At 47.4% G+C, this 24,825-nt stretch overlaps 1 protein-coding gene across 4 annotated transcripts in view; it reads left to right on the top strand.

The window, feature by feature from the left end:
• Positions 1–24,825, top strand: part of LOC118783277 (unconventional myosin-XVIIIa-like) — a 103,141-nt gene that overhangs the window by 39,980 nt on the left and 38,336 nt on the right. For 2 of the 4 annotated variants that reach the window (XM_036537060.1, XM_036537059.1), the window contains exons 3-20: positions 3,388–3,475; positions 3,989–4,095; positions 4,950–5,126; positions 5,807–6,017; positions 8,104–8,246; positions 8,748–8,848; positions 9,631–9,694; positions 10,051–10,195; positions 15,161–15,334; positions 15,626–15,716; positions 16,203–16,395; positions 17,208–17,294; positions 19,918–20,059; positions 20,163–20,322; positions 20,666–20,852; positions 21,187–21,424; positions 21,551–21,660; positions 23,062–23,127. In XM_036537060.1, the coding sequence (XP_036392953.1) occupies positions 3,388–3,475; positions 3,989–4,095; positions 4,950–5,126; positions 5,807–6,017; positions 8,104–8,246; positions 8,748–8,848; positions 9,631–9,694; positions 10,051–10,195; positions 15,161–15,334; positions 15,626–15,716; positions 16,203–16,395; positions 17,208–17,294; positions 19,918–20,059; positions 20,163–20,322; positions 20,666–20,852; positions 21,187–21,424; positions 21,551–21,660; positions 23,062–23,127 (2,484 nt within the window). Of the gene's footprint in view, positions 1–1,141; positions 1,178–2,101; positions 2,168–3,387; positions 3,476–3,988; positions 4,096–4,949; positions 5,127–5,806; positions 6,018–8,103; positions 8,247–8,747; positions 8,849–9,630; positions 9,695–10,050; positions 10,196–12,749; positions 12,762–15,160; positions 15,335–15,625; positions 15,717–16,202; positions 16,396–17,207; positions 17,295–19,917; positions 20,060–20,162; positions 20,323–20,665; positions 20,853–21,186; positions 21,425–21,550; positions 21,661–23,061; positions 23,128–24,825 lie in introns of all 4 variants that reach the window. The other 2 variants (XM_036537057.1, XM_036537056.1) reach the window with 2 other exon arrangements.

Here is a 24,825-nt window from a genome sequence, read left to right as displayed (position 1 = left end):
TTGCAGGGACTCAACCTTTTGCTGATCTGACCTCTAGGTGGTGCCGCTGAGTCCCACTGAAGAAGCTCAGAGAAGACTGGAGAGGATCTTCGGTGTGCCTGTAATTCCCCTACCGCTCCGCAGCTTGCTGTAGTAGCGTGCTGGTCGCTTCCCGATCAGCCATCTCTGTGCTGCTGCACTCAGACATGCAGGGTACGAGCGTGGCAGTCCCCCCTGCTGTCACCCCATCCAGCGCCCCTGTGAAAGTGATTACTGTGACTCCTCCTCAGCAGGCTGTTTTGAGACCTGTGATTACTACAATTATTACTGTGCATTTATTACTGTGCTTGGCAGTCACACTTTCCCAGAAAGCGTCCGTAGCTCACATTTTGCATACAATCGATTTGCAGCTGAGCATTTACAGATTAAATAGTTTTCTCCAGGGTAACACTTTCCCTGGCATTCAAATTTGTGGGTTACAATCCCAACTTTTTAAGCAATAGCACACACAGTTGACGCCTGTACTTTTGGGGTACCCTGGGGGGGACTGCCTGCTATTGCCCAGTGTGGTCAGAGTAGGATGCTGCAGTGGTTCCACCTATCCTCTGATTAACCCTTTCTTCTCCTTGTTTAATCTTGTTTCCTCTCTCCCCCTGTATCTCTAATGGGGGGCAGGCTATTAATCAACTCCTTGTTTGCTGGATTCTCTCTCTCCTCAGCCTCTCTTGTGTTAATGGAGGACGACCGTTAGCTGTGTGGGGTTTCCTGTTCTTTGATTTTCGTGTTTGTTTGTGAACGGACCACACAAGGTCACGAGCACTGAGTGGATTAACTTGTTTACATGGAATAGATGTCACTGATGAAGTTCAGTTTCCGCATGACTCCGTGTGACTCTCACCGCTAACTCCGTTAAAAACGTGGTGTTCTCGATCTGTTATCATGGGGGGGGGGGGGCACTCAGATGTCGTTGTGGTGTTTTCTTTTTCCGCACTGCAGAACAGAAGCACGTCTTCCTCTACACCTTTGTGTCCTGCTGTCCTTTTCCTTCTCCTCCTCCTTGTGTCTCTTTTTAGACTCATCTTATGCTGTCTCATCTCTCATCTCCTCTCTTTGTTCATTGGCTGCTTGGCTGGTGATGTCACCCTGGCTGTCATGTGACTAGCTGGAGCCCAAGGTGGGTGGGCCAGTCCCTTCTCAGGTACTGTACCCCGTGTGGGATGACCCCGCCCGGCCCCCTGCCCCTGCCACCTACGACCTGCTCGGAGTGTGCGCTCGTGTGTCCTGTTGGAGTGTAAGCCAGCTTTCCTCGACTAACCTCATCCCCTCCCCCTTCCGCTCCCCGCACACGTTTCTGTCAGTCAGTAAATTTGTGAGTGACAGGTGTTCGCATCTCTCTGCTTTGTCAGGCTCTGGTTATAAATGTCTCATCTCATTATCCATGACCTCGTATCGTAAACTGAGCTGAGTGCGTTACCCCCCCCCCCCCCCCCCCCCCCCCCCCTACAACCTCCCGAGCCCCTCTCCATACAGCCCCCACCTCCCTGTGACTTGCAGAAACAGAAAGCTGCTTGTTGAAGAAGCTTTTCCTCACCAGCAATAATAATGTACTCCTTTGTTGTTACATCAGGAACTTGTGTGCTTAGACTAAACGCTTGCCTTCAGAAAACATATTGTGGATCCAGTCCATACCCACCCATTAACAGTGCTTACCACCAGGTTTGGTGTGAGCATGCTGCCTTAAACATATGAGCATTTTTGGATGGGCTGCTAGTACTAAGTGATGCATGCCCTGGTGCATTAGTCATGCCTGCTGTGCTAAGACTTGTATCTTGTGACGAATTAACAGGAAGTCACTGTTTTACTCCAAGCCAACCATTGTGTCTTTATTACAGTGGCCCGTAAGCCTCCTCCCCCAAAGGTGTGCCCCCATTTTAGAAAACAGTGTGACCTGAATGTGATCTAAACTCTCATTGGCCAGGCCCCATTAATATTGGTTTTGTCTGTTGGGGTACAGCATGTTTGTGTGTGTGTGTGTGTGTGTGTGTGTGTGTGTGTGGTTGGTCAGTAGCTGATTTGTTGACTCAAATTTTTGCCCCTCCCCGCAATGCCTGCTGTCCTCCAGGGACAGGTGGATGAGGACCCCGTGGCTGTTCTGCAGGCGGCCCATGCGTCTGCTGCCCAACCCAAGGTCTGACTAGTGACATGCCTGTTTGTAAATCGTATACCACTCCCCTCCCCAAATAAATGCTGTGTCAAGTGCAGTCTTTGTGTGGAGTGCTGTTCCTCCCACCGCCACTGCATATAGTAGAATACTGAGTGCACCCAACTGCAGAATTAAACTCATGTGTTGTTTCTACATGAGGAAACAGGAGAAACCCACTATGCTTTGACCTTATTATTAGATATATATAATATACAAGTAATCAGACAGTTATGCTTGGATATCACACTACAGATGAGATTTGCTCAGTATTCTGCAGTGTTTGGTGTACCTCAGGTGTCTGTGTTGGGCCCTTGTTTGATGTTTGGTTTTCAGTGCTTCTCCATATTCCACCAAGTACATTCATGGAAAATACATTAGAATTGGATTGAGATTAAGTGTATATGGATCTTCTTATAATGACATTATATGTGTACTGGAATGTACAGTAATGTAGGTAATTTTTAATGGAATTAATGTTGGTGTGGTGATATGCATTTGACCATGTGTAATGTTATGATTTGTGATTTTTTTTTTTTGCAGTGGTGTGGTGTTTGTGTTGCACTGACCTGTGTGAATGATCCTGCATGTGTAATTCACCATCTTTGTTGTGACAGAGTGCTTCTGTCCAGTGTCGACTTGTCCAGTTTTATCGGAAGCAAAGAGTCTTAAACTTAAAGTTTCAACGTGTATGTCACTGTAATAGTACTAATTAAAAGTTCCACATGGAGTATTGAAATGAAGGCAGAAGGGAGATGTACAGAATGCATCCTTTAGTTTGAAAGATTCCAGGGCCAGTGCATAAACTCTGCATACTGAGGCAGAGAGCAAGACTCATCAGTGCAGCTTCCTTGCGATGTGTCACCAACGCTCATAGTTACTCTCAGATGTGGGTCCTGCTTATGGCTTGAGGGCCATTACCACAGACTGGAAAGGGAAGCCTCAACACAGAGCTTGGGACACCCAAATATGTTCAGCAAAAGGTAGAATGAGACTGATTTATGTAGCGTGGGCTTATATAGCTGACTATATGTGTGACTGTAAGTGATGTGTTGATGTGTGTGTCAATCATGTAGCCAGTCCCTGGTGTGCTTGTGTGACGACCACTCAGCTGGCTGCTCACCATTCCACTGATCCCATCGCAGGGTCAACAGCAAAGGGGTAAGCTGTGTCTGTGGCTCTGACCTTTGACATCTCGCCTCTCACAGGTGAAGACAGAGGAGCAGATAGCGGCGGAGCAGGCATGGTACGGCTCGGAGAAAGTGTGGCTGGTCCACAAGGATGGCTTTTCCCTGGGCAAGTATCTGAGACCTGCCACCCTGTCACCCATCCCACCCTACATGTCTGCACCAAGGTCATGTGACACCTTACCATCTACACATCCTAACCTTCATCCAATCACGTCTCTTGACTCAATTACATTAGTCTTATATTTTGTCTCGGCACAGGAAATGACTCCTAGTGCATATTACTTCACTTTGCTGAAACAATTTGGAATGCATCCAGAATGTTCCAACTTTTATTTTTATTTTATTTGTATGAAACTGCTGTTGTGCTGTAGTGAGATTCGTAGCTTCAATTACATCAGTAAAATACCCAGCAGCATGGAAAACAAAGGCAATCTACTTTGCCCTGAATTAAAGTGCCTGCTAAGCAAATGTGTAATATGTAAATGTAATGTAATGTGATGTAAATTGCAGTGTAAACAAACACTAAAGTGCTAGTGGTTTTTAGAGCAGGCCAGGATACAACAACAATCACTGAGTTGATGCCTTTCATTCATTTTGTGCTCTGTGTTCATTTCCGCAGCGACGCTGATGAAGACAGAGGCAGGCGATCTACCCGAGGGGAAAGTGAAAATAAAACTGGAACACGATGGGACCGTGCTGGAGGTGGACGAGGATGACGTGGAAAAGGTTAGGCCAGAGATGACACCACCACCACATCCCCCCAATTGTTGACCCAGAATGGTTTGATTCGACCTGAAAACAACAACAGCTGGAGCTCTTGTGTTTGTTTTGGCACCCCCCCCCCCCCCCCCCCCCCAAACATCACCCACTCCAGACCCCCCCACCCCTCACCCCAACTTTGCTGAGAGCCAAGTGGGCCAGAACTGGGATCAAAACCCAGCTGTGTTCACAGGCTGATGCTGCCAGCTGCCCTGGGAGTCATGCATGGTGTTAATAGTCATTGAATGTGACACCGGATCAGGCACCAGGGATGCAGGGGAGAGCTCCACACCTGTCCAGCCTTCTGTCTGACTGATCCTGGAACTGTGTCAGACCTGCACAGATGGTCAGGGGGAATTGTGGGATGGCCAGTTGGGGGGACATTGTGACAGCGTGTGGTGAGAACAGGACAGTGGTGGCATCTGCTCTGGCTCTTGGTGTGCCCAGGCCGGATCAGATTTTTCAGTGTTGGGGGAAATACTTCAGAAATTGTCATTTGCGCAGCGGATTATGCCTTGATGAAATGGCACCTGCTGTCTTGCCTGTCCTTTTTGAAGAAAGTCACTCATCTAATTTCCTTCTGGAAAAGGCTTTTTCAGTGTGATTTTTAAGTCTTTGAACTGTCTGTGCAATTGTAAATGTCAAACTAGGAGCCTTTTGTGGACTGGGCACAGATTTTTAACATCTAAAATATGAAAACCCTTCCGTGTTTTTTCATCCAGATGTGCTTTCTCATTGCTGATTTAGCACTGTTTGGTTTGGACCTCCTCTTGTCCTTCCTCGGTGGTGACTTCTTGATCCATGACCTCTCCCCCTGACAGGCGAACCCCCCTTCATTTGACCGCGTGGAGGACCTGGCCTCTCTCCTCTACCTCAATGAGTCCAGTGTAATGCACACCCTACGCCAGCGCTACGGAGGCAACCTCATCCACACCCACGCTGGGCCCAACATGGTGGTCATCAACCCCCTCAGCACCCCCTCCATGTATTCCGAAAAGGTGAGGGGTCCCCAACTCACACCATGACCCCCCGATACAGCTAGGGTCCTTCCGCTGGTAGTGCCCAATCTGCCCAAGGTTGCTGGAGAAGGCAGAGAACTTGAATGTAGCCTGGATACAGACATTAACACTAGTACTTTACAGGATTTTATCAGTAATTTCTATCTTGAATACCATTAGTCAGTCAAGACCCTGTTCTAATGAATCAAAAAGGACCTCCTACCTCACAGTGTTCCCATCATTGCTCTGGGTTTTGGGTGTACCTGATCCAGAGGGAAGAATTCCTCATATCTACCCACTAGTACTGCCTCCCACAGCAACCTGGTTTCCCCAGGATGTCTGTTATACAAGTACTAGACAGGCCAACCCCTGCTTAGCTTCCATCTTCAGTCCAGAAAGGGCTTGTAGTTTCTACTGAGAACGATGATTCTCAGAGCCCATTTCCACAGCCAGCAGTCATTGTTCAGGTTGGAGATGGCTCATTACTGGAGAAGGCTCCCCTCACAGTGTCATGACCTTGCCTGTCCTCATGCTATTGTGTGTATTTCACTGAGGCAGTCACTGGTTAAGTGCACTCAGTAGAGACGCAACAGCTGTGGCTTGCGGGGGACGCGAACATGCCTCGCCTCCAGTTTGATACCTGGCCTGACTTCCTGCTGCTGTGATTCGGTTGCTTCCAGGTGATGCACATGTTCAAAGGCAGCCGCAGGGAGGACACCGCGCCGCACATATACGCGGTGGCGCAGTCGGCCTACCGCAGCCTGCTGACGACGCGCCAGGACCAGGCCATCGTGCTGCTGGGCAAGAGCGGCAGCGGCAAGAGCACCAACTGCCAGCACCTGGTGCAGTACCTGGTGTCCATCGCTGGCACTGTGGGGAAGATCTTCACTGGTAAGGGTCAGGGGTCAGGGCACTAGGCAGCCATGCCAGCTGCACTCCGCACTGGGTCACCTGCCTTAATGCGTCTGCAGGTACATTTAGTTGTCCTCATGATGCTTTTATCCAGGGTAACTCCCAAAGCAAAGGTAATGAATGCAAGTGCATATAATAAGCTCAGATGAACAGCAGCTCAAAAAACCCCACGCTGGGTCTGAACACATGTCATTCCATCACACGTTACTATAACAACCAGAGCCATTCAGAAAACAGTCATCAAAACGTCAACAGCCAGTCAATCAGCACAGTAATAACCCAGTGTGCTCACAGGACTGTCCAGAAAACCAAGTTTGACGGCTCTGTGCTCGTCACACAGGATTACCTGCCATCTGGACCTTTTTTTAAACAGAACAGTCATTTTTATAAGACCCACTTTAATTTTAGCCAGGTACGAACTAGCCTTCTCAATTTTCACCATCGGCCTCCGTTGCTTCGGCTGATCCCGAGTGGGCCGCCTGTCTGTGAACCTTGACGGTGATCAGATGCTGTGGAGAGGTGCACGCTGGGGTTTTGGAGATACAGCAGCATATTTGGGTGGTTCACACCTATGCAGGCACAGAGGGGCATTCCTGCGAAGAGAAGCTCTCAGCAGTACACATGGAAAGGGATGTGATTCTCACTTCTGTTTCTGTACTGGGAATAGCTCCTCAAATAGTACAGTTGGTTTAAGGTTTGTCGACAGATAAACCTTAAACCAACTTCTCATGTCCCAGAAACACAGGGATGTGATAACACACAAGGCATCCTGCAGCCTGTGTCACCCCGGAGCCTGCATCACAGCTGTTTCCAGCTTTGCGGGTCGCAAAAGTCTTCTTCAGCTTTTGAACTCATCTGCCATTGTTTTTGAGACTTTTGCATAAAAGACAGGGGATTCACTTTGAAATCTACCATCGTTACTGTTCAAATTCTTAAACACGTTGTGGGGTTAGGGTTTAGTAATTTAGCAGTTTTCAGTTCTTTGGAGGGGCCAGTCTTTCTGAGCTGCTCGGTTTATTCTCTGCCCCCCTGAGTAAATGACATTAATATGAATGTGAATCCAGCATTACTGTCTGCAGGCAGAGTTCTCTGTGTGGAATTCTCTCTGAGGAAAGAAATAAATGAGAACTGTTTCTCCAGGAAGCTGCTGCCATTTCTCGGAATGACTGACCGGGAAAACGTTTGCATATTAGGACTGCTCCGCGCGACGGCAGGACTTTCCCTCTACCCCTCCAGCTCTCCTTAGTGGCACAGATGGAAATGAAACCTCATATAGCCAAAATCCACCTGTGCTATTCACTCAATGCTCTCTGACAGCCCCTACCCCCAGCTGGACCATAAATCGTTTACCACGGGGGGGGGGTTTGGGGGGGTGGAGTTAAGTCCGGCTGTGTGACAGGCAGACGACGAGACCTTTTGACCTTTGGATTGGCTTCATTTAAACAGTTTAGAAAATACAAACAATTATAAACAAATTAGAATACAAAAAAAATTGAAAAAAGGAAAACACTGAAATGAAAAACAAACCAGCGAGAGACACTGAGAAAGAGAGAGAGAGGTAGTGTGTGTGAGAAAGAGTGACTGAGGGTGAGAGAGAGAGAGAATGAGAGAGTGACTGAGGATTAGAGAAAAAATGAGAGACAGAAATGACAGTGTGACTGGGGTTAGAGAGAAAGTGCAGGGGTGGGCTGGTTTGGGGGAAGGGGTTGATGGATGGTGGGGTGCCCTATCGCTCCACTGGGAAGTGCCGCAATAATTAGCCCAGCTTATCAGAGAGCCTCAGTCCCTGTTTAACTGACAAGCTTCACAGCATCTCTTCAGCTCTGCTGTCACTGGAGGAGACGTTACCAGGGTGTGAGGGACGCAGGTGTGAGGAAGTGGCTTCTGGGAATCTCCACTCTGAATTGGCCTTATGTGATTGGTTGACAGTGCAGGTGTTTGGAGAGATAAGTACAGGAAGTGTGAGTTAAGAAGAGTTAAGATTTTTCCTTGCAGCAGAGGGCCATGCAGTAACTTGGTGTGTGTGTGTGTGTGTGTGTGTGTGTGTGTGCATGCACGAGCACAGTGGAGAAGTGGCAGGCGGTCTACACCATCCTGGAGGCCTTCGGGAACAGCCCCACCCCCATGAACGGCAACGCCAGCCGCTTTTCCCAGATTGTTTCTCTGGACTTCGATCAGGCGGGCCAGGTGGCCTCTGCCTCCATTCAGGTACCTCCACACACATGCACACACACACACATGCACATGGGGGAGCCTCTGGGTCAGGAGACAGTGTGCGTGATGTGGGGGGGGTGTGTGGGTCAGGATGGAGTGTGTGTATGACGCTGGGGGGGGGGCTACATGGTCATACCTCTCGTTCCCTCCAGTTGTGAACATTTCCAGCTTTCAATGTTACACTTGCACGCGCACACATACACACGCATGCATGTACACAGGACACACGCATGCGGGGGGGGGGGTTGTTTCAGTTAGGAGAGAGTGTGGGGGGTACATGGGGTACATGTCACATATCTCACATTCTTTCAGTCTTACACTCACTGTGTCAGATACACCCACGCACACACACAAACACACACACACATACACACACACACACACACGCGCGCACAAACACTTTTGATAGTTCCTGTAAAGTATGTAATTTTCACATATGTCCTATTAAATGTGGTTCATGAGTAAAAAGCTCCAGCTGTATGTGTCCTTGTTTAGACGCTGTTGTTGGAGAAGTTGAGGGTGACCAGGTGTCCAGAGGCTGAGTCCACCTTTAACGTCTTCTACTACATGATGGCGGGGGCGGACAGCACTCTCAGGTGAGCCCCCCCACCTCACTCCTACCTCCCGGACAGGAATGGGGTCCGGATAGAATCACACACAAATCAGCGCTGACCTCAGGCCAGTTTTTAAGAACGCCGTTTCATTAAGCTGTTGTAGTGGTTTGCACATGGTTGGACTTATATATATGCTTTTGAAATGCTGTATTTAACCAAACAATGTGAGAAGTCTTGGTGGGTATCAGTGGTGTCTGTGTGGCACCATTCTGCTTTTTAAACATAAAGGTCAGGACAAGGGATTAGCCAGATGGATGAAGTTTTGGCGTGTCTTTTTCCGCTAATCATTTTAATTCATGCTACCAGGAAAACTGTGCATGCTTTGTAATAGTCATTTGCCACAGTTACAACCTGCTTTTTATATGGTAAGGCACTCACACCCATCAGTGAGCTACTTTGCATTGTTGTCATGGGGCATTCACTCCCCATAAACTGTAATATATTTCTTATGCAGTATGTCTCTGGAATACCAGTCATTTTTTTAAGATCATTTGTTGTATTGGTGTCTGGAAAAATGCCTCACTGAAGGGTACATGAGGGCTTCAAACCTGAAACCTACTGGTTACATGCCCAGCTCCTGAAGTACCATATCACACTGCTGCATAGCTGTATCAGTCTTAATGTTGAGTGAAAGGATTCTGTGATTGACTCTTGATGATGGGGGTTAAAGTAATGGGGTGTGTTCATCCCGTGGTGTGTCTTCATGGGGGGGGGGGGGGGATGTCTGGTTCTCCTGGTGAGGCCCCTTCCCTATGTCCCTGCAGAACGGAGCTGCATTTTAACCACTTTGCTGAGAACACTGCCTTTGGGATTCAGCCTCCATCCAAGGTAACCTCAGAAAACTGTTGCCTTTTTGTGAGTGTCTGTGTGTTTGTGCATTTATGTGCATGAGCGTGTGTGTGTGTGTGTCTTAGTGGGCTAAGTATCACAGAGACTTACTGGATGTCCCTGAGACCACAGCAGCTTTATGTGCTGCAGAGAACAACTTCACCTGAAAAGTAAACAACCCACATGAGAGCGTGTGTGTGTGCATTCCTCTGTGTGTGTCTCTCTCTGTTCTTGTGCATTCCTCTGTGTGTGTGTGTGTCTGCATGTGTATGTTGGTCTGTGTGTATATGTGCATACATGTGTGTTTAAACTCACATATAACAGACAATGTATCCCATCATTCCCTGGGTTGGCAGCCTGAGGAGAAGCAGAAGGCCTCCCAGCAGTTCACCAAGCTGCAGGCTGCCCTCAGAGTCTTGGGAGTGTCAGCGGAGGAGCAGAAGGCCCTCTGGCTCATCCTGGGGGCCATCTACCACTTAGGGGCAGCGGGGGCCACCAAAGGTAAGACCCCCTCGCTGAGCAGTTGTGAACTCTTTCAGGGTCAAGGAGCTGCGGTTAGAGCTAAACTGTCCGTGCCATTGACTGCTATGTTTGGAAGCAGTCTTTAGCAGTGACACACAGGAGTGTGTGTGTATGTGTGTGTGTTTGTGTGTGTGTCTGTGTGTGTATGCAGCAGTGAAAAGAGGAAATTAAAGTGTAAACCCAGACAAAAAGAATAATCTCTCTCAGCATTTAAACATCCTTTCAATTTCAATTATTTTAGTTGTTCTCTTCTGTGCAAGAAGATTTTGAGCATTTCCCACTTTTGTTTTTTTGTTGTACTGCAGTGTGTCACAGTTTACAGCAGAACCGAACACCGAGAGGCTAATTTCTTTAATTATTGGAGGCCAAAAGGGTGTCGTTCAGTTATTAAGGTTGGATATTGTGCGTGTTTATGCTCATTTGTTGATACGCAGAATACGAACTGGAATAGGATGCGGTGTGGTTGCAAATCAAATTAAAAAAATGTATCTTCTCATTCCACAGCTAGTTAATTAAAGCCAAGCTCCAAAGATACGAAACAAGCACTAGATACAGAATAATTAATTAAGAACAAAGGGAGCCAATGAAAGACTGTCTGTGTGTGGTGCACAGAGGGAGCAGACATCTAAAGCTGTTTAATTTAAGTTGCTGCCGGCGGTCGGAGATCTATTTGAGTGCGCCTGGCTCGCAGCTCGGACGCGTTTCTTCTCCTCTAATGAAGACGGATGCGGCTCCAGTCCGAATGTTTATTCATAGCCTGTGATATTGCTGCCCCCCCGCTGCTTCAAACATAGATGGATGTGGTAATGAACTTTTAATCACCCAGCACCAGAAAGCTGTTTCCGCGGTGTGCCTGTGTGTGTGTGTGTGTGTGAGGCTTTTCCTGCTTTTTCCTGTTCTACTGCTAGGGTTGTGCTGTTTGGCCCCACAGACTTTAGCAAGCACACATACACACAATGCATGGTGCATGTATGAACATGCGTGTCTGTCCGTCTGTTATCATGTGACCCACTGGACTTCCTGCCTCTTTCACACCTGCACCTCTGTGGCTGCCAGCCTTCTGTTCCAGCGCAGAAACCTCTTGTCCAATCAAAAGTGTCCCTGTTCAGTCTGAACCTGGATCCCGACACAGGCCATTTAACCCCTTACGCTCCCTGCCTGTGAACCCTGCTGGAATAAAAGGCTTTAGAGTGCCTCCACTCTGACTCTCTAAAGGCTTCTGTTAGCTGAATGTGTTGCATACACATTTGCTGCAAGCAGACACACCTTTTTGCAAAACAGGCACTTATGTGTGCATTGATACTCATTGTTAATAATATTGCGTGAGCAAAATGTGGAAATAAATTAGTGGATAATATGTTATGGGTATGGAAGTGTATGTTTAACTCATTAAATGAATAGGTACAGAACTTTCTCATCTCATGCATTGCATTCTGGGGAGATGTAAAGATGATACAAGCGGTTGTACAGTGATATGCCTGAGAGATATATTTTACAAAGATACATTTTCAAAGTAAACAAGAAATTAAACAAGTTTCCACCATGGTGGAGGTTTCTTATTTTTGAAGAGAACTCTTGCTTAGAGCCACAGAGGCAGGGTGCACTGTGCCCCCAGTAGGGGGCAGCATTGACCTTCTGTTCCATTGTGACGCTCGCACAATGGGAGTCAGAGGAAACACACTATATGGACAAAAATATTCGGACGCCTGACCATTACACCAACAGGGACTGTAATGACATTGTATTCAAAAACATATACTTTAATATGGAGTTGGACCCCCTTTTGCAGCTATAACAGTTTCCACTCTTCTTGGAAGGCTTTCCACAAGATTTTGGAGTGTTTCTGTGGGAATTTTTGCCCATTCATTCTGTAGAGCATTTATGAGGTCAGGCATGTTGGATGAGAAGGCCTGGCTCGCAATCTCCATTCCAGTTCATCCCAAAGGTGCTTGATGGGGTTGAGGTCAGGGCTCTGTGCGGGCCAGTCAAGTTCTTCCACACTGAACTCATCAAACCATGTCTTTATAGTCCTTGCTTTGTGCACTGGGGCACAGTCATGTTGGAATAGAAAAGGGCCTTCCCCAAACTGTTGCCACAAAGTTGGAAGCATAGCATTGTCCAAAATGTCTTGGTATGCTGAAGCATTAAGATTGCCCTTCACTGGAGATAAGGGGCCTAGCCCAAACCCTGAAAAACAGGTGTGGCCAAATACTTTTCTCCATATAGTGTATTTACTGTAGACCAGACTCTCTTTTATTTGGTACCAGTTCAAAAGAACCCTAGATATGACAGAAGCAAGCAATTAATTTATCAACTCTCTGCAGAGATGACCGAAATAAACTTTGCTGAAAGCATGCGCCAGATGCACAGGTTTTGTGGTGCTTTGTGGAGTCTGGGTGTTTGAGTGGGGTGAGGTCCAGGTCCAGCCTGGTCCAGGTATCTGTTCTGCAAAGATAATTGATAACAATAACTTTCCCCTGTTGTAACCTCTTCTTTTTACTTGCATGTTGCATGCTGCTCCATTTCGCTGCAGAGGGAGACGAAGGTAAAAATCTTTCTCCTTGTTTGAGTGTTTCATGTCTTTGTGCCTGTACTTCTTAATGCCGTTATCATTACTACCAGACATTTTGTCATTAGCATTTCTGGGGTGTTTTTCTCTGCTCCGTTTTTTCCCTCGCTTTCTTTAGAAGTGTCTCTTTTTCACATGTTTTATTTCATGGCTTCATAACAATGCCGTCCGCTGCCTTGTAGCCGAGATAACACTGAAGGATTGTAGCTTGCCGCTCTTGAAAGCCTGTCCGCTTGTTTGAAGGATCCCTTTGGTATTCGGTTGGTATTTTCGGCTGCTCCGGTCCTGCCGAAAAGCAGACAGGAAACGAAAGCTCCCTTGTAATCGGTCAATGTCACCGTTAGTCATTCTGAAGACGAGGGAGAGAGCTCACCCCACATATCTGGGACTCGTTTGTGGATGACGGCTCTGTCAAACTCGGCGCCAGCACGCCGGCGTGTAATTGCTTTATGAGGATGGCCGCAGCCATTTCTGAATGCCATTGCCAGAGAAGGGCTGCAGCTGAATACTCAGTATGCACTAACTTCGGTTAAGAACATACTACCCGATCGTTACTGTAGTACGTTCTATGGGTATGTGAGCGAGTAGTAAGGACACAATTAAGGACGCCATCTTACCTGTCCTTTGACCTCTGATGATCACATGTTTACATGTATTAAAAATCAGTCTGCTTTACTTAGCTGCCTGAGGTAAAAAGAAAAGCTAACGTTACGTAACAAGGCAATTGATTTGTTAACTTAACTAAGTTGACTACATCACCATCTTCTTTCTCTTTTTCTTGGGGAATTCTTCTTCGGTTATTCGGGCTCCAGCTGACTTGTGGGATAGCGTAGTGTAGTACGTTTGCATACTTTGGATGTAGTAGGTCATCCGGGTACCATTGGACTACTATTAAATGCTTACTGAGTATTAGGACACCCTACGGATTGTGATGTACTGCTTTTTGTGTACTATATAGTATGGCAGTATGAGTATTCGGATGCAGCCAAGCTGTCGCCAGTGGTGCTCTGCCCACAGAAGAGGCGCCGTCGGTGTTGTTATTACGATGTCAGAACACATGGGCGGGTCACGGTTACTTGGTACAGGCTGCCAATCACTTCAAGATAATCAGGGGTTTTAGGGGAAGGGGAATTTTAACACAAACTCTTGGAGTCTTGGATGGTGCAAAGCAGATGCGAGGCTGGCGGAATGTCAGATGCAGGATTGCGCAGAAGGTTTGCACTGTCACAAACTGTCAATGCTGATCCACAGGGTTAAAAAGCCAGCTGGAACATTGACTTTTTGGTAAAATTGAACAGAAACACACATTTTGAGAAAAAAAAAACAAAACAAAATGGACTCAGTCCTGGGTAGAAATTATCATCCTTTGTGGTTCTTATTGTAAGAGGCCAAATGACAATTGACTTTTTCCTCTCCACAACAAACCTGTGAGAGTTTTTCTTTTATTTTGGCAGTGTAGCATGATGGTGAGGGCTTTTATTTTGGCGCTGTAGTGTCATGGTTTTGGCCTCTGCAGCTGACAGATGATGTCACGCTGGCCCTGAATTTGGGAATCAGCCCAGCAGCCCTGTGGCGCGTTGTCTGTTCTATTGGTGTGTCATCCCATCCCCAAAAGCGTCTGCCTCTCTCTAAAGCCGCGGGGAGCCGATGGATAAAAAGCTTTTACAGGGGTGTCAGCAAATCCAGAATTCATCATGTAATTCACATTTATTTGCTACATTGTGTTTTGTCTGCAAATACAGCAATTAGCACCTTAATTTCAGTGGGTGTGATGTGTTATAATGTCAGGTGCTCTAGCTTTAATCAGCAGCTAAAACTCTTAAGTAGCAGCTAAAACAACAAAAGAAATGTGTGGCAGTGGCTTTCTCAGCGCGTAGTGCTGTGACAGTGTCAGAATTTGTGCAGTTATGTGCTCTTAAGTTAATATTTTTATCAACATATTCAGCACAATGTATCTGAAACTGCAAACACTGTGATCGTAGTTTAAGCTGATGTGTTTTTTTCTCAGAGATCTGTGAAACCTGGGTGCTAATGCTGGTATAAGCTTTTCAGAGACGATCCCCTGGCCCCACAACTCGTGGTCTCTCATGGAGAAAAGCACAGATTGAGGAGTGATATTTGTCTGTGTATTTCTGTGAGATCAGTAGGTTTATGATGATATTATAATTAGAAATTAATTTGCTTCTGCAAGGCAAAAGTGTCGCGGCAAAAACTCCCTTTTAAGTTTCCAAAATCAAACACACACACACACACACACACACACACCGTTAGATGCCACTGTGGTTGAATGTTTTATCGCCTCCTGGGGCTTGCTCTTTTCCAGTGCATGCTGGGAGCTGATGGCAGCTAATGGTGGTTTGTTTTGCTGTCCACAGCTGGCCGGAAGCAGTTTGCTCGCCATGAGTGGGCCCAGAAGGCAGCTTACCTTCTGGGGTGCACTCTGGAGGAGCTCTCCTCCTCCATCTTCAAACACCAGCCCAAGGGGGGCCTCCAGAGGTCCACCTCCTTCCGGCAGGGTCCAGATGACGCAGGCACTGGGGACAGCTCAGGTAGGACAGGTCTATACCAACACGCTTCAGCCAACAATCACCCTCAGGCAGGACTGGTACACTTTATCACTGTAGAGCTAGCTAGGCTGGCTCATTATTCCCACTGTAGAGGCCATAGAGGAGCATGTAGCATTGGCACATGGCTCATTCAATCAAATGTAGGAAACAGAAATGAATAAAGCTCCTGTTGCACAGTGATGCTTCTGTCGCATCTGTGGTGGGAGTGTGCTCTGCAGGTGGTGTGTGTTATGTGCTGTACATACAGACTCTGTGATGCGTTTCCTGTCGCAGGACCCAAGGTCACGGCACTGGAGTGCCTGGAGGCCATGGCGGCAGGGCTGTACTCCGAGCTTTTCACCCTTGTCATCTCCCTGGTCAACCGGTCAGTCAGCAGTGACCTCACACTTTCATTCCCACTTTCACTCTGAATTTTTAAAGTTTTCTGTCTTATGTAACTTATTTTATTCAGCTGTAACAGTGCTTTACTGTTTCTTTGGGAAGTTTAAAAGCATGTGTATTTATTGTCTTGAACATAAGAAATGTTTTGCATAAGAAATCTTGAACGTATTAAGTCTTTTGGAATTTATCTTCTTTGCAATGAGTGTCTCACTCTGTCTGACTCTGACTCTGTACCTGTGTTGGTGTTCAGGGTACAATCTGCATTTTCAAATGACTCTGATCAATCTCTGTCTGTGACTCTCATCTGTATCTGTCTCTCCTGCTCTGTGTTTGTGATTTTGATTTTTTCTCTGTCTGTGACTCTGCTCTGACTCACAGGGCTCTGAATTCCAGTCAGCACTCTTTGTGGCTCTACTTTGACTCTCTGTGACTCTGCTGTGAGTTTCTGTGATTCTGGTCTGACTCACAGGGCTCTGAAGTCCAGTCAGCACTCTCTGTGCTCAGTGCTGATAGTGGATACTCCAGGCTTCCAGAACCCACGCCTGGCCAAGTGTGAGCGTGGCGCCACCTTTGAGGAGCTCTGTCACAACTACACTCAGGAACGCCTGCAGGCACTCTGCCATGAGCGCACCTTCGTACAGGAGCTGGAACGCTACAAGGAGGTACCACTCACACACACACATGCGCACACACACAAACACACACGCACACACAAACAAACACACAAACACTCACAGGCACACACACATGCATGCACACACACAAACACTCACAGGCACACACATGCACACACACACACACAAAGATCTAGGATCAGCACTGTCACCCCTCAGTTCAGTGCCCTGTTGCCACCTGTCACTCACACATGTCAAACTCACCAGCTGTCCAGGTGAGGGACACTTGTTCTGACTGCTCCAACTGGAAGCACATGACTCTCACCATGCTGTGGTCAAAGCCTGGGAAACACCGCCAGAAATCAGTACTCTCCTATTCAGCCTTTCCCAGACAACTGTCTGTCTGAAATTACACATTTTCCCTCAACGTATGTATTGTAATATCATAGTTACAACAATAACATAGCACTCTTTAAATTGCTTATCTGGATGTTGTCTTGTTCTGTGTGATTATTACAAATGAATTTCTTTTTATTATTTTTCTGTTCAGACCCCAGTAATCAGAAGGTTTTTCAGCTCTCTGGGAGGTGGCTGTTCACAATCTGATTGGAATGAAATTGCAGTGAAACCTTTTGACGGAGAAACAACACTTAAGACAAAAAAACACTGGACTTTAAAGTGAACTCCCACCCACTAACTCTCCCAAAAGGCTGAAGATGAAAATCTTTTGGTTACTGGGAAAACAAACTGTCAGGATGCAGAATTTGTAACCTAACAAACTGATTGACCAAACTGAAACCCTTAACATGAAAATCATGTTGTGATTGTAGGATTCTAACCCTTCCTCTGTTCCTGTTTAGGAGAACATAGAGCTTGCCTTAGACGACACAGAGTCCAGCACGTCTCCCTCTATAGCCTCCATAGACCAGGCCTCAACCCAAGCACTGGTAAGAGGACATTGTCACACATTGTCACATTACCCACTCTGTGTTGCCTAACGATTGGTACAATCCAGCCACACTGACCACATCTGACCTCTGATGTCACAGGCTTCCATCACATGATCTATTTGTGGATGTGGTTGCATTTGTGTTACATAATCCTAAGAAGACATCCTTAAGCTGAGTTCATTGTTTTTCCATATGGACCGTTTTTACATACGTTTTTACTGGGGCTGTTCAGGTTCGGTTACCTTGCCCAGGCATGTAAGAGCACTGCCCCTCCTGGGAATCAAACCTGTGACCCCCTGGTCCCAATCTCAGTTTACCTATCACTACAGCCTGCTGTCTGAGGCCCAGGACTTCCACTGTGAGGAGTGTGCATTCAGAGAGCGGAGACAGGGTTATTATTTACCTGCCTGTTTATTTGCCTGTGGTTCAGCTCACTTGCTTTTCTAATTAGACGTACATCAAAGCTAGACAGTCATATTAGATTTGTTCTCTCTCTCTGTCAGATGAGGGAGTGATTTGTTCCTTCTTGTCAGGGGCTGCCACCAGGATAGAAATCATGCACTCTGAGTGTCTGTGATACGACTTTTTGGAATTCTTTGTATAATTGGTTTATCGGTACAGTTAATTGACATGAACGGAAATAAAATGAATTTTTGATGTGCCGAGCACTTCACCGAACAAGCGATAAATTTTAAAAAATTGTGGTTAAATCATTTTCAGCTGGCTGTTTCGAGAGACCACATGATTATGCTGGTGAAGGCAGGGAGTGCTGTGTGCCCTTTGGACCACATGTGTGGCCCTGCTCTTGCTTGTTAACCTACCAGAAGCAACGAACTAAAAGGCCAAACCTGAAACGGCCATTGAGAAGGAGTGTTACTCACCTTGCTGAAAGTCACAAATAGAGCTGAGTGGAGGCAATATTTCTTGTGATACCTCCTCTAAGAACATGTTTAAGGTTAGCTCCACACTGGTAATGGTGTGTGTTTCTCCTCCTCTGCTTATACCCAGAATGCTCTGCAGTCATCTGAGCTCTGGTGTTACTGCTTGTTTCCACGTGATCTGTGTTAATTATATGTGTGTGTGTATGAATACCTATGTGTGTCTGTGTGTTTGTGTGTGGCCATTTGTATTTTACCACCAGAATTCATCTCTACCAGTTAGAAAGTATTGCTTGATAGCGAGAACATGGAGTTTAATCCAATTATAAACACAGGCAAGTGCCTTCAGCAAAACCAATATATTTAACACACAAATTAGATGCGTAGAATGTCTAACGTTAAAATACAGAAACAAATTATTTTATGTGACCATGCTACCACTCTATTGAAACGCTCGTGTTCATAGTGGATTGTTTTGTGTTGTCACAGGTGAAAGATTCAAAAACACATAGAGAGTTTTTAATTGGTCTTTCGCCAGCATTTTGGGGGTTATGGAGAGAGCCAAGAGTTTGTCCTCAGGGTTAAACTGTTGTACAGGATGCTTGCTGTCGTGAGCCTGCCACTGTGCCTGAAGTGCATTTATATTTAAACCTGTCTCTCCAGGGGCAGTCAACAACACACTCCCTGGAAGTGTTAGCTCAGTTATATGAAAGGAGCAGACAGGAACGTCAGTGCAGCTATTACTGGCCTTAATTGCTTAAATGGAAAGACGGGTTTGTGTGTACTTGACTGCCTGGAGCTCCTTTCTTAAGATTAGCCTTAATGGCAGAGCTGAGCCTAATGGGTCATCTCTCTTTATGCCTCTTTTAAACGCAGTAATTGCCCGGATAATATTAGCCTTGTTTTGTCTAGGGGTTATTATAAAGACATTAAATAGACACAAACAGAGACTTGACCTACAGTGATGCTGTGGCAGGTGAAGAGCTAATAATGCTGCACAGTTAATCCAGACCCCCAGTGTACCATGTGTGAGTTACAACAGCATGGTGTTTTGTTGGGGGTTTCAGACAGTATCCAATCACATGCAGGAAGAGCCCACACTGACAGCATGGGTGTTAAGAACAGCTCTGCTGTAGTGTGTCAAAATCAACAAACAACGAATACGTGATAATTCTACAGCTGATGTAAGCGTTGCTGTGTGTGGGCATGTTTGTGTGTGTGTGTGAATCTTCTCTCTTGCTCTGTTAGAACACAGCTGATGTGTGGGAAAGCAGGGAATCTGACCTGTGTGTCTGTGTGTGTGTGCGCGCGTGTGGGTGTGTGTGCATGTGGGTGTGTGTGCATGTGTGTGTCTGTGTGTGTGCATGCCTGTGTGTGTCTGTGTGTGTGCGTGTGTGTGTCTGTGTGTGTGTGTGTGTGCGCGCGTGTGGGTGTGTGCGCATGTGGGTGTGTGTGTGTGTGCATGTGTGTGTCTGTGTGTGTGTGCGTGCCTGTGTGTGTGTGTGTGTGTGTCTGTGTGTGTGCGTGTCTGTGTGTGTGTGTGTCTGTGTGTGTGTGTCTGTGTGTGTGTGTGTGTGTGCATGTGCGTGTGTGTGCGTGTGTGTGTGCGTGTGTGTGTGTGTGTGCGTGTGCATGTGCGTGTGTGTGCGTGTGTGTGTGCGTGTGTGTGTGTGTGTGCGTGTGTGTGCCTGTGTGTGTGTGTGCGTGTGTGTGCCTGTGTGTGTGTATATGTGTGTGTACAGGTGCGGACTCTCTCTCGTACAGATGAGGCTCGGGGGCTGCTGTGGCTGATGGAGGAGGAGGCCCTGCAGCCGGGAGGCTCAGAGGAGACGCTGCTGGAGCGGCTCTTCAGCTACTATGGCCCGGCCGAGGGTGACAGCAAGGGTGAGAGAACCGCGGCATAGCAGTCAACAAATCACAGGGAGGGGCCTCTTCTCACTGGCTGCCTGTGCTTACCATCACCTCCTGTCTCCCCACCCCCTCCCAGGCCAAACCCTGCTTCTGAAAAGTGAGAAGCCGCATCACTTCCTGTTGGGGCACAGCCACGGGACAGACTGGGTGGAGTACGACGCGCAGGGTTGGCTGAGCCACGCCAAGCAGAACCCCGCCTCTCTGAATGCAGCCACTCTGCTGCAGGATTCCCAGAAGTAAGGGATGTGCCCACCACCATATTTGGCAAGCCAAAGGGTCATGTTGAAAGACTCAACCAATCAAAAGCCTATATTCTCTTTTACTTATATATAAAGGGACCAATCGAATGAACATGATTACAGAATGACCTAATATGCAGAAACCATAATCTTCACACATTCAGGAAAATTGGTAGCATGCCACATTTTTATTGGTCAGTTCTTTTCACCATGTTTTCTACCCTTTTGTTCAGTTATCCTCTCCAAGAAAAGAGAGATCTTGGATACTGGAAATGAACAGAGGAGTACCTTTGAAGCACCTTCCTGATTTTGGTATGTCCTTGTGCCCCTTTGTGGACAGGAAGAACATCAGCAGCTTGTTCACGGGGCGTACGGGCGGGGCCGCGGTGCTGTCGGGCTCCATCGCAGGGCTGGAGGGTGGGTCCCAGCTCACGCTGCGTCGGGCCACCAGCATGAGGAAGACCTTCACTACCGGCATGGCGGCCGTTAAGAAGAGGTCTGTGTGCATCCAGATCAAGCTGCAGGTGGTGAGTATGGGCAGGCTGGTGCGGTGAGGACGGTGCTAATCACGCCAGCGGCGCTGCCAATTTGAGCTCCCTGCACTGCTACTCAGGACCACTTACAGAGTGAGGGAACCTTAATAAGAGTGTAGCATAATTAAGCAAGTGATTAGGTGTAATTATAGAATTACACTTTCTTGCATTAAGAAGTGTGTCCTGTTCAGACGTGTGTGTGAGTGCTTGTGTCTGTTCTCAGAACCATTGTATGTGTTTGTATTTGAGTGTGTGTGTGTGTGTGTGTGTGTGTGTATGCGTGTGTGTGGATAGAGCCTGTGTCTAAGTGTGGGTCTCCCTCCTGCAGGATGCTCTGATTGACACAGTGCGGAGGTCGAAGGCCCACTTTGTGCACTGCCTGCTGCCCAAGGCAGACGCCCTGAGCGGGGATGTGAAGCCGCCGGGAGGCCCCTCACCCCGGCCCGGGGAGGGGGACCCCCATGGGGGCGACTGTGACCCAGGCCTGATGCAGCTCGACGTACCCCTGCTGCGGGCCCAGCTCCGTGGGTCCAAACTGCTGGATGCCCTCCGCATCTACAGGCAGGGTACGGAACCAGAACGGGCTGGGCTGGGCTGGAACTCACGACACCAAAGCGCCATTATTGTAGCGACTTCAGAGTTCAGAGAGGGCATTGTGAGTAAAACCAGTCTGCCGTCCCTTTGTTCCCCAGGATACCCGGATCACATGGTCTTCTCTGAGTTCCGCCGGCGTTTTGATGTTCTGGCCCCTCACCTGACCAAGAAACATGGGCGGAACTACATCGTGACAGATGAGAAGAGGGTGAGTGTTTGCAAGAGTCTTAGCTTTACTGAGCATCTCAGTGTGTCTCAGAATATCTCAGAACATCTCAGAGCATCTCAAAGTGTCTCAGAGCATTTCACTGTGTCTCGGGGCATCTCAGAGCATCTCCAAGTGAATTAGACCATCTCAAAGTGTCTCAATGTATTTCAAAATGTCGCAGAACATCTCAGAGCATTTCAAAACATCTCAGAGCTCCATGGCGCCTTTCTCTGCTTCTTCCACTAGAGGGAAGGGTCTCTCCACTGCCAGCCGCTCTGGTGTGTAATTGATTATGACAACACTGACAGCAGAGAGCTGCCCGGCTGATTAATGAACTGTGGAATACATCTCTGTGTTTTTTATCCCACGGGCGCCACTGTGACACAGCAATAAACCGCAATTAATCAGGGCCATTGTGATGGCTTTATGTACTGAGCCCAGCTTTATTATAAACATTACTAGGCAGGAGCTGTGGGGATTGGAGACGGAGGGAAGGCTCTAATTGCGCTGGTGTTTTGAAACCGCAAAAGACGTGAACTTATTGCAATAATGGACTTTGTGCTCTGGCAGCTGTCTGAGGCTTCCCGGGAACAATTAGTCTAGTTTAGCCTGAATGAAATAAATTTTGCAGAAAGTGGTTCAGGATGATGCTCCCTTGTTCCTTTAACAATGCAGAACAGTTACATTCAAACCGACCTCAGTTCATTGTTCAGTGTGTATGTAAGTACAGGGGGTTAACAAGAAAATGACTGGCTTATGGAACCTTGTGGAACTTACACATTGTGACAAAGACTAAGGTCTGAATGCTTATGTTTAAATTCTCGAATACACCAAATTGTATTCGTGAAGAACGTAAGAAACACTTAGTTCTGAGTTGAAATGAATGACGGCCTGAATCTTTTTTATTCAGGCAGGAGAGAAGGGGAAAGGAAAAGAGAGAGAAGGAGAGAAAGAGGGAGGTAAAGAGGGAGGGAAAATGGTCCCTTTGGAGACATAGTCTGGGGAAAAGCTGACTCTGATCATGATGTGTTGTAGGCAGTGGACTTTCAGACCTAGCTCTATAACCTCTAAATGAAAGGAAAGGGAGAGAGAGAGTGAGAAGCTGGATTGGAATGCTGTAAATGCTACCTGTGTTTGAGCTGCTACCCTTCAGTGATCCTGGTTATTTCTCTGAATAGCAAGTTTGTGGGTCACATGGGTTCATGTCCATGTAAGCAGCCTGTGGTAAGTATAGTTCCGATAATCAAACTTGAGCATTTTTATGCGAGCAGTGTGCATGTTTTTTTATAGAAATCTCCAGTATAATTAGATGATTGGAAGGGTGTGTCTTGTGGAGCAGGCCTGTTTTCATGCACACAGGAAGTTGGGGTGGGTCTGACTTCCTGTCCATCTGTATTTCAGGCTGTAGAGGAACTTCTGGAAACCCTGGACCTGGAAAAGAGCAACTACCACATGGGCCTTAGCCGAGTAAGTACCACACCTCTTGCCCCCATCCTTCTCCCTCCCTCCAAACTCCCTCTAAACAGCCCGGTGTCCAGAGAAAGGTACAGAAAAGTGCACAAACACATATAAATGCTATAATTGCATAACCTGTTTCCTGAAGATGTATACCTAGCATTCCCCTCTCTTCTTACAGTGTGTACCCAGCATGCCCCCCTCACCTTACAGTGTGTACCCAACCTGCCCCCCTCTTCTTACAGTGTGTACCCAACCTGCCCCCCTCTTCTTACAGTGTGTACCCAGCATGCCCCCCTCTTCTTACAGTGTGTACCCAGCATGCCCCCCTCTTCTTACAGTGTGTACCCAGCATGCCCCTCTCTCCTTACACTGTGTACCCAGCATGCCCCTCTCTCCTTACAGTGTGTACCCAGCACGCCCCCCTCTTCTTACAGTGTGTACTCAACCTGCCCCTCTCTTCTTACAGTGTGTACCCAGCAGGCCCCTCTCTCCTTACAGTGTGTGCCCAGCATGCCCCTCTCTCCTTACAGTGTGTACCCAGCAGGCCCCTCTCTCGATGGAGTGTACTCTGCATGATGTCCTAGAAGTGGCTGTGTTTCTGGCAAGCTCCTCTCCCTCGATTTCTGGAGCAAAGGAGACAATTTAAAAGAATCTTCCTCCCCAATAAGAGAGTGTGACTTTGAGCTGGGCTGGGAAGGTTGTGCTGCCGTTGACACCCTCCCTCCCCCGGCTCTGTAATTATGGGGGAATTGTGCTTCCCTCTTTCAGTTCTCCTCGTTGCTCGGCGATTGATTTTGGCAGGCGATGAGTGTCTTTGTTTGTTGCGCTTTGCCTTGGCAAGTGCCGATAATTCTTCACAAACACCAATCAGTGCGGCGTGGTAATGCTTTCAGATGGAAAGCTGCAGAGGGCGAGATTAAAAAGAGGAGAGAGGGAAAAAGCGGATAAATATCTGATCGCTGTCGCGTTTGCTTTGTCTCAGTGTCTTTGCTCTTCACAGCAAAGGACAGTTGGCGGTTCCAGAGAGTCAATGACGCGCTTTTGAATTCTTTCTAGCAAATGAGCTTTGGGCCAGAATGACCCTCAACCCTTGGCATTTTTTGTGACGTATGCGCAAAACCGAAGTCACCAGAGGTCAGGAGAAAGCAGGGGGGTCATCACACCCACACCAGATCTGTGCCCCGGGACACTCACTCAGATGCAGATCTCTTGCTTGGTTATGAAAGCTCTGAGTTTGCTGTGAGAAGCAGTGCTGCGTGGGTTTGATTTGAACACTTTTTCAGTCTTTTGACCTTCACTCTACGACAACTGCACAATTCCTCCTTAAATCTCTAGGTGGTTTTTAAAATTCAGCGGCCAAGGCAGAGACTCAGGTAATGGATTGCTCCATGGTGCATGACTGACCGAGGGGCAACCCCACGGGGGTTTGGCGTGACTCCTGTCACAAAGAGCACAGCTCCACAGCTGTGCCCAGCGGCCAGGCTGAGATCCATCACTGATAGAAATGCTTATTTACTTTGGTGTGAGAATTGTGATTCACTTCCAATGCTTCCCATTGGCCTTCAGACCTGTCCGTCTCGGTGTGACTCCACCGTCTGGTGTTGTCATGCTGAGTCAACAAATTTTGAGATTCAGAATGTTGTTGATGAGTCACTGTGACCACTGTGAGAGAGTGGAAAATGTGACCCCCCACCCCAGAAAAAGGAA

The sequence above is a fragment of the Megalops cyprinoides genome, chromosome 9, assembly GCF_013368585.1.
Source record: "Megalops cyprinoides isolate fMegCyp1 chromosome 9, fMegCyp1.pri, whole genome shotgun sequence".
NCBI classification, from domain to species: Eukaryota; Metazoa; Chordata; class Actinopteri; order Elopiformes; family Megalopidae; genus Megalops; species Megalops cyprinoides.
The sequence above is the reverse complement of the archived record's forward strand: the minus strand, read 5'-3'. Positions and strand labels throughout refer to the sequence as shown.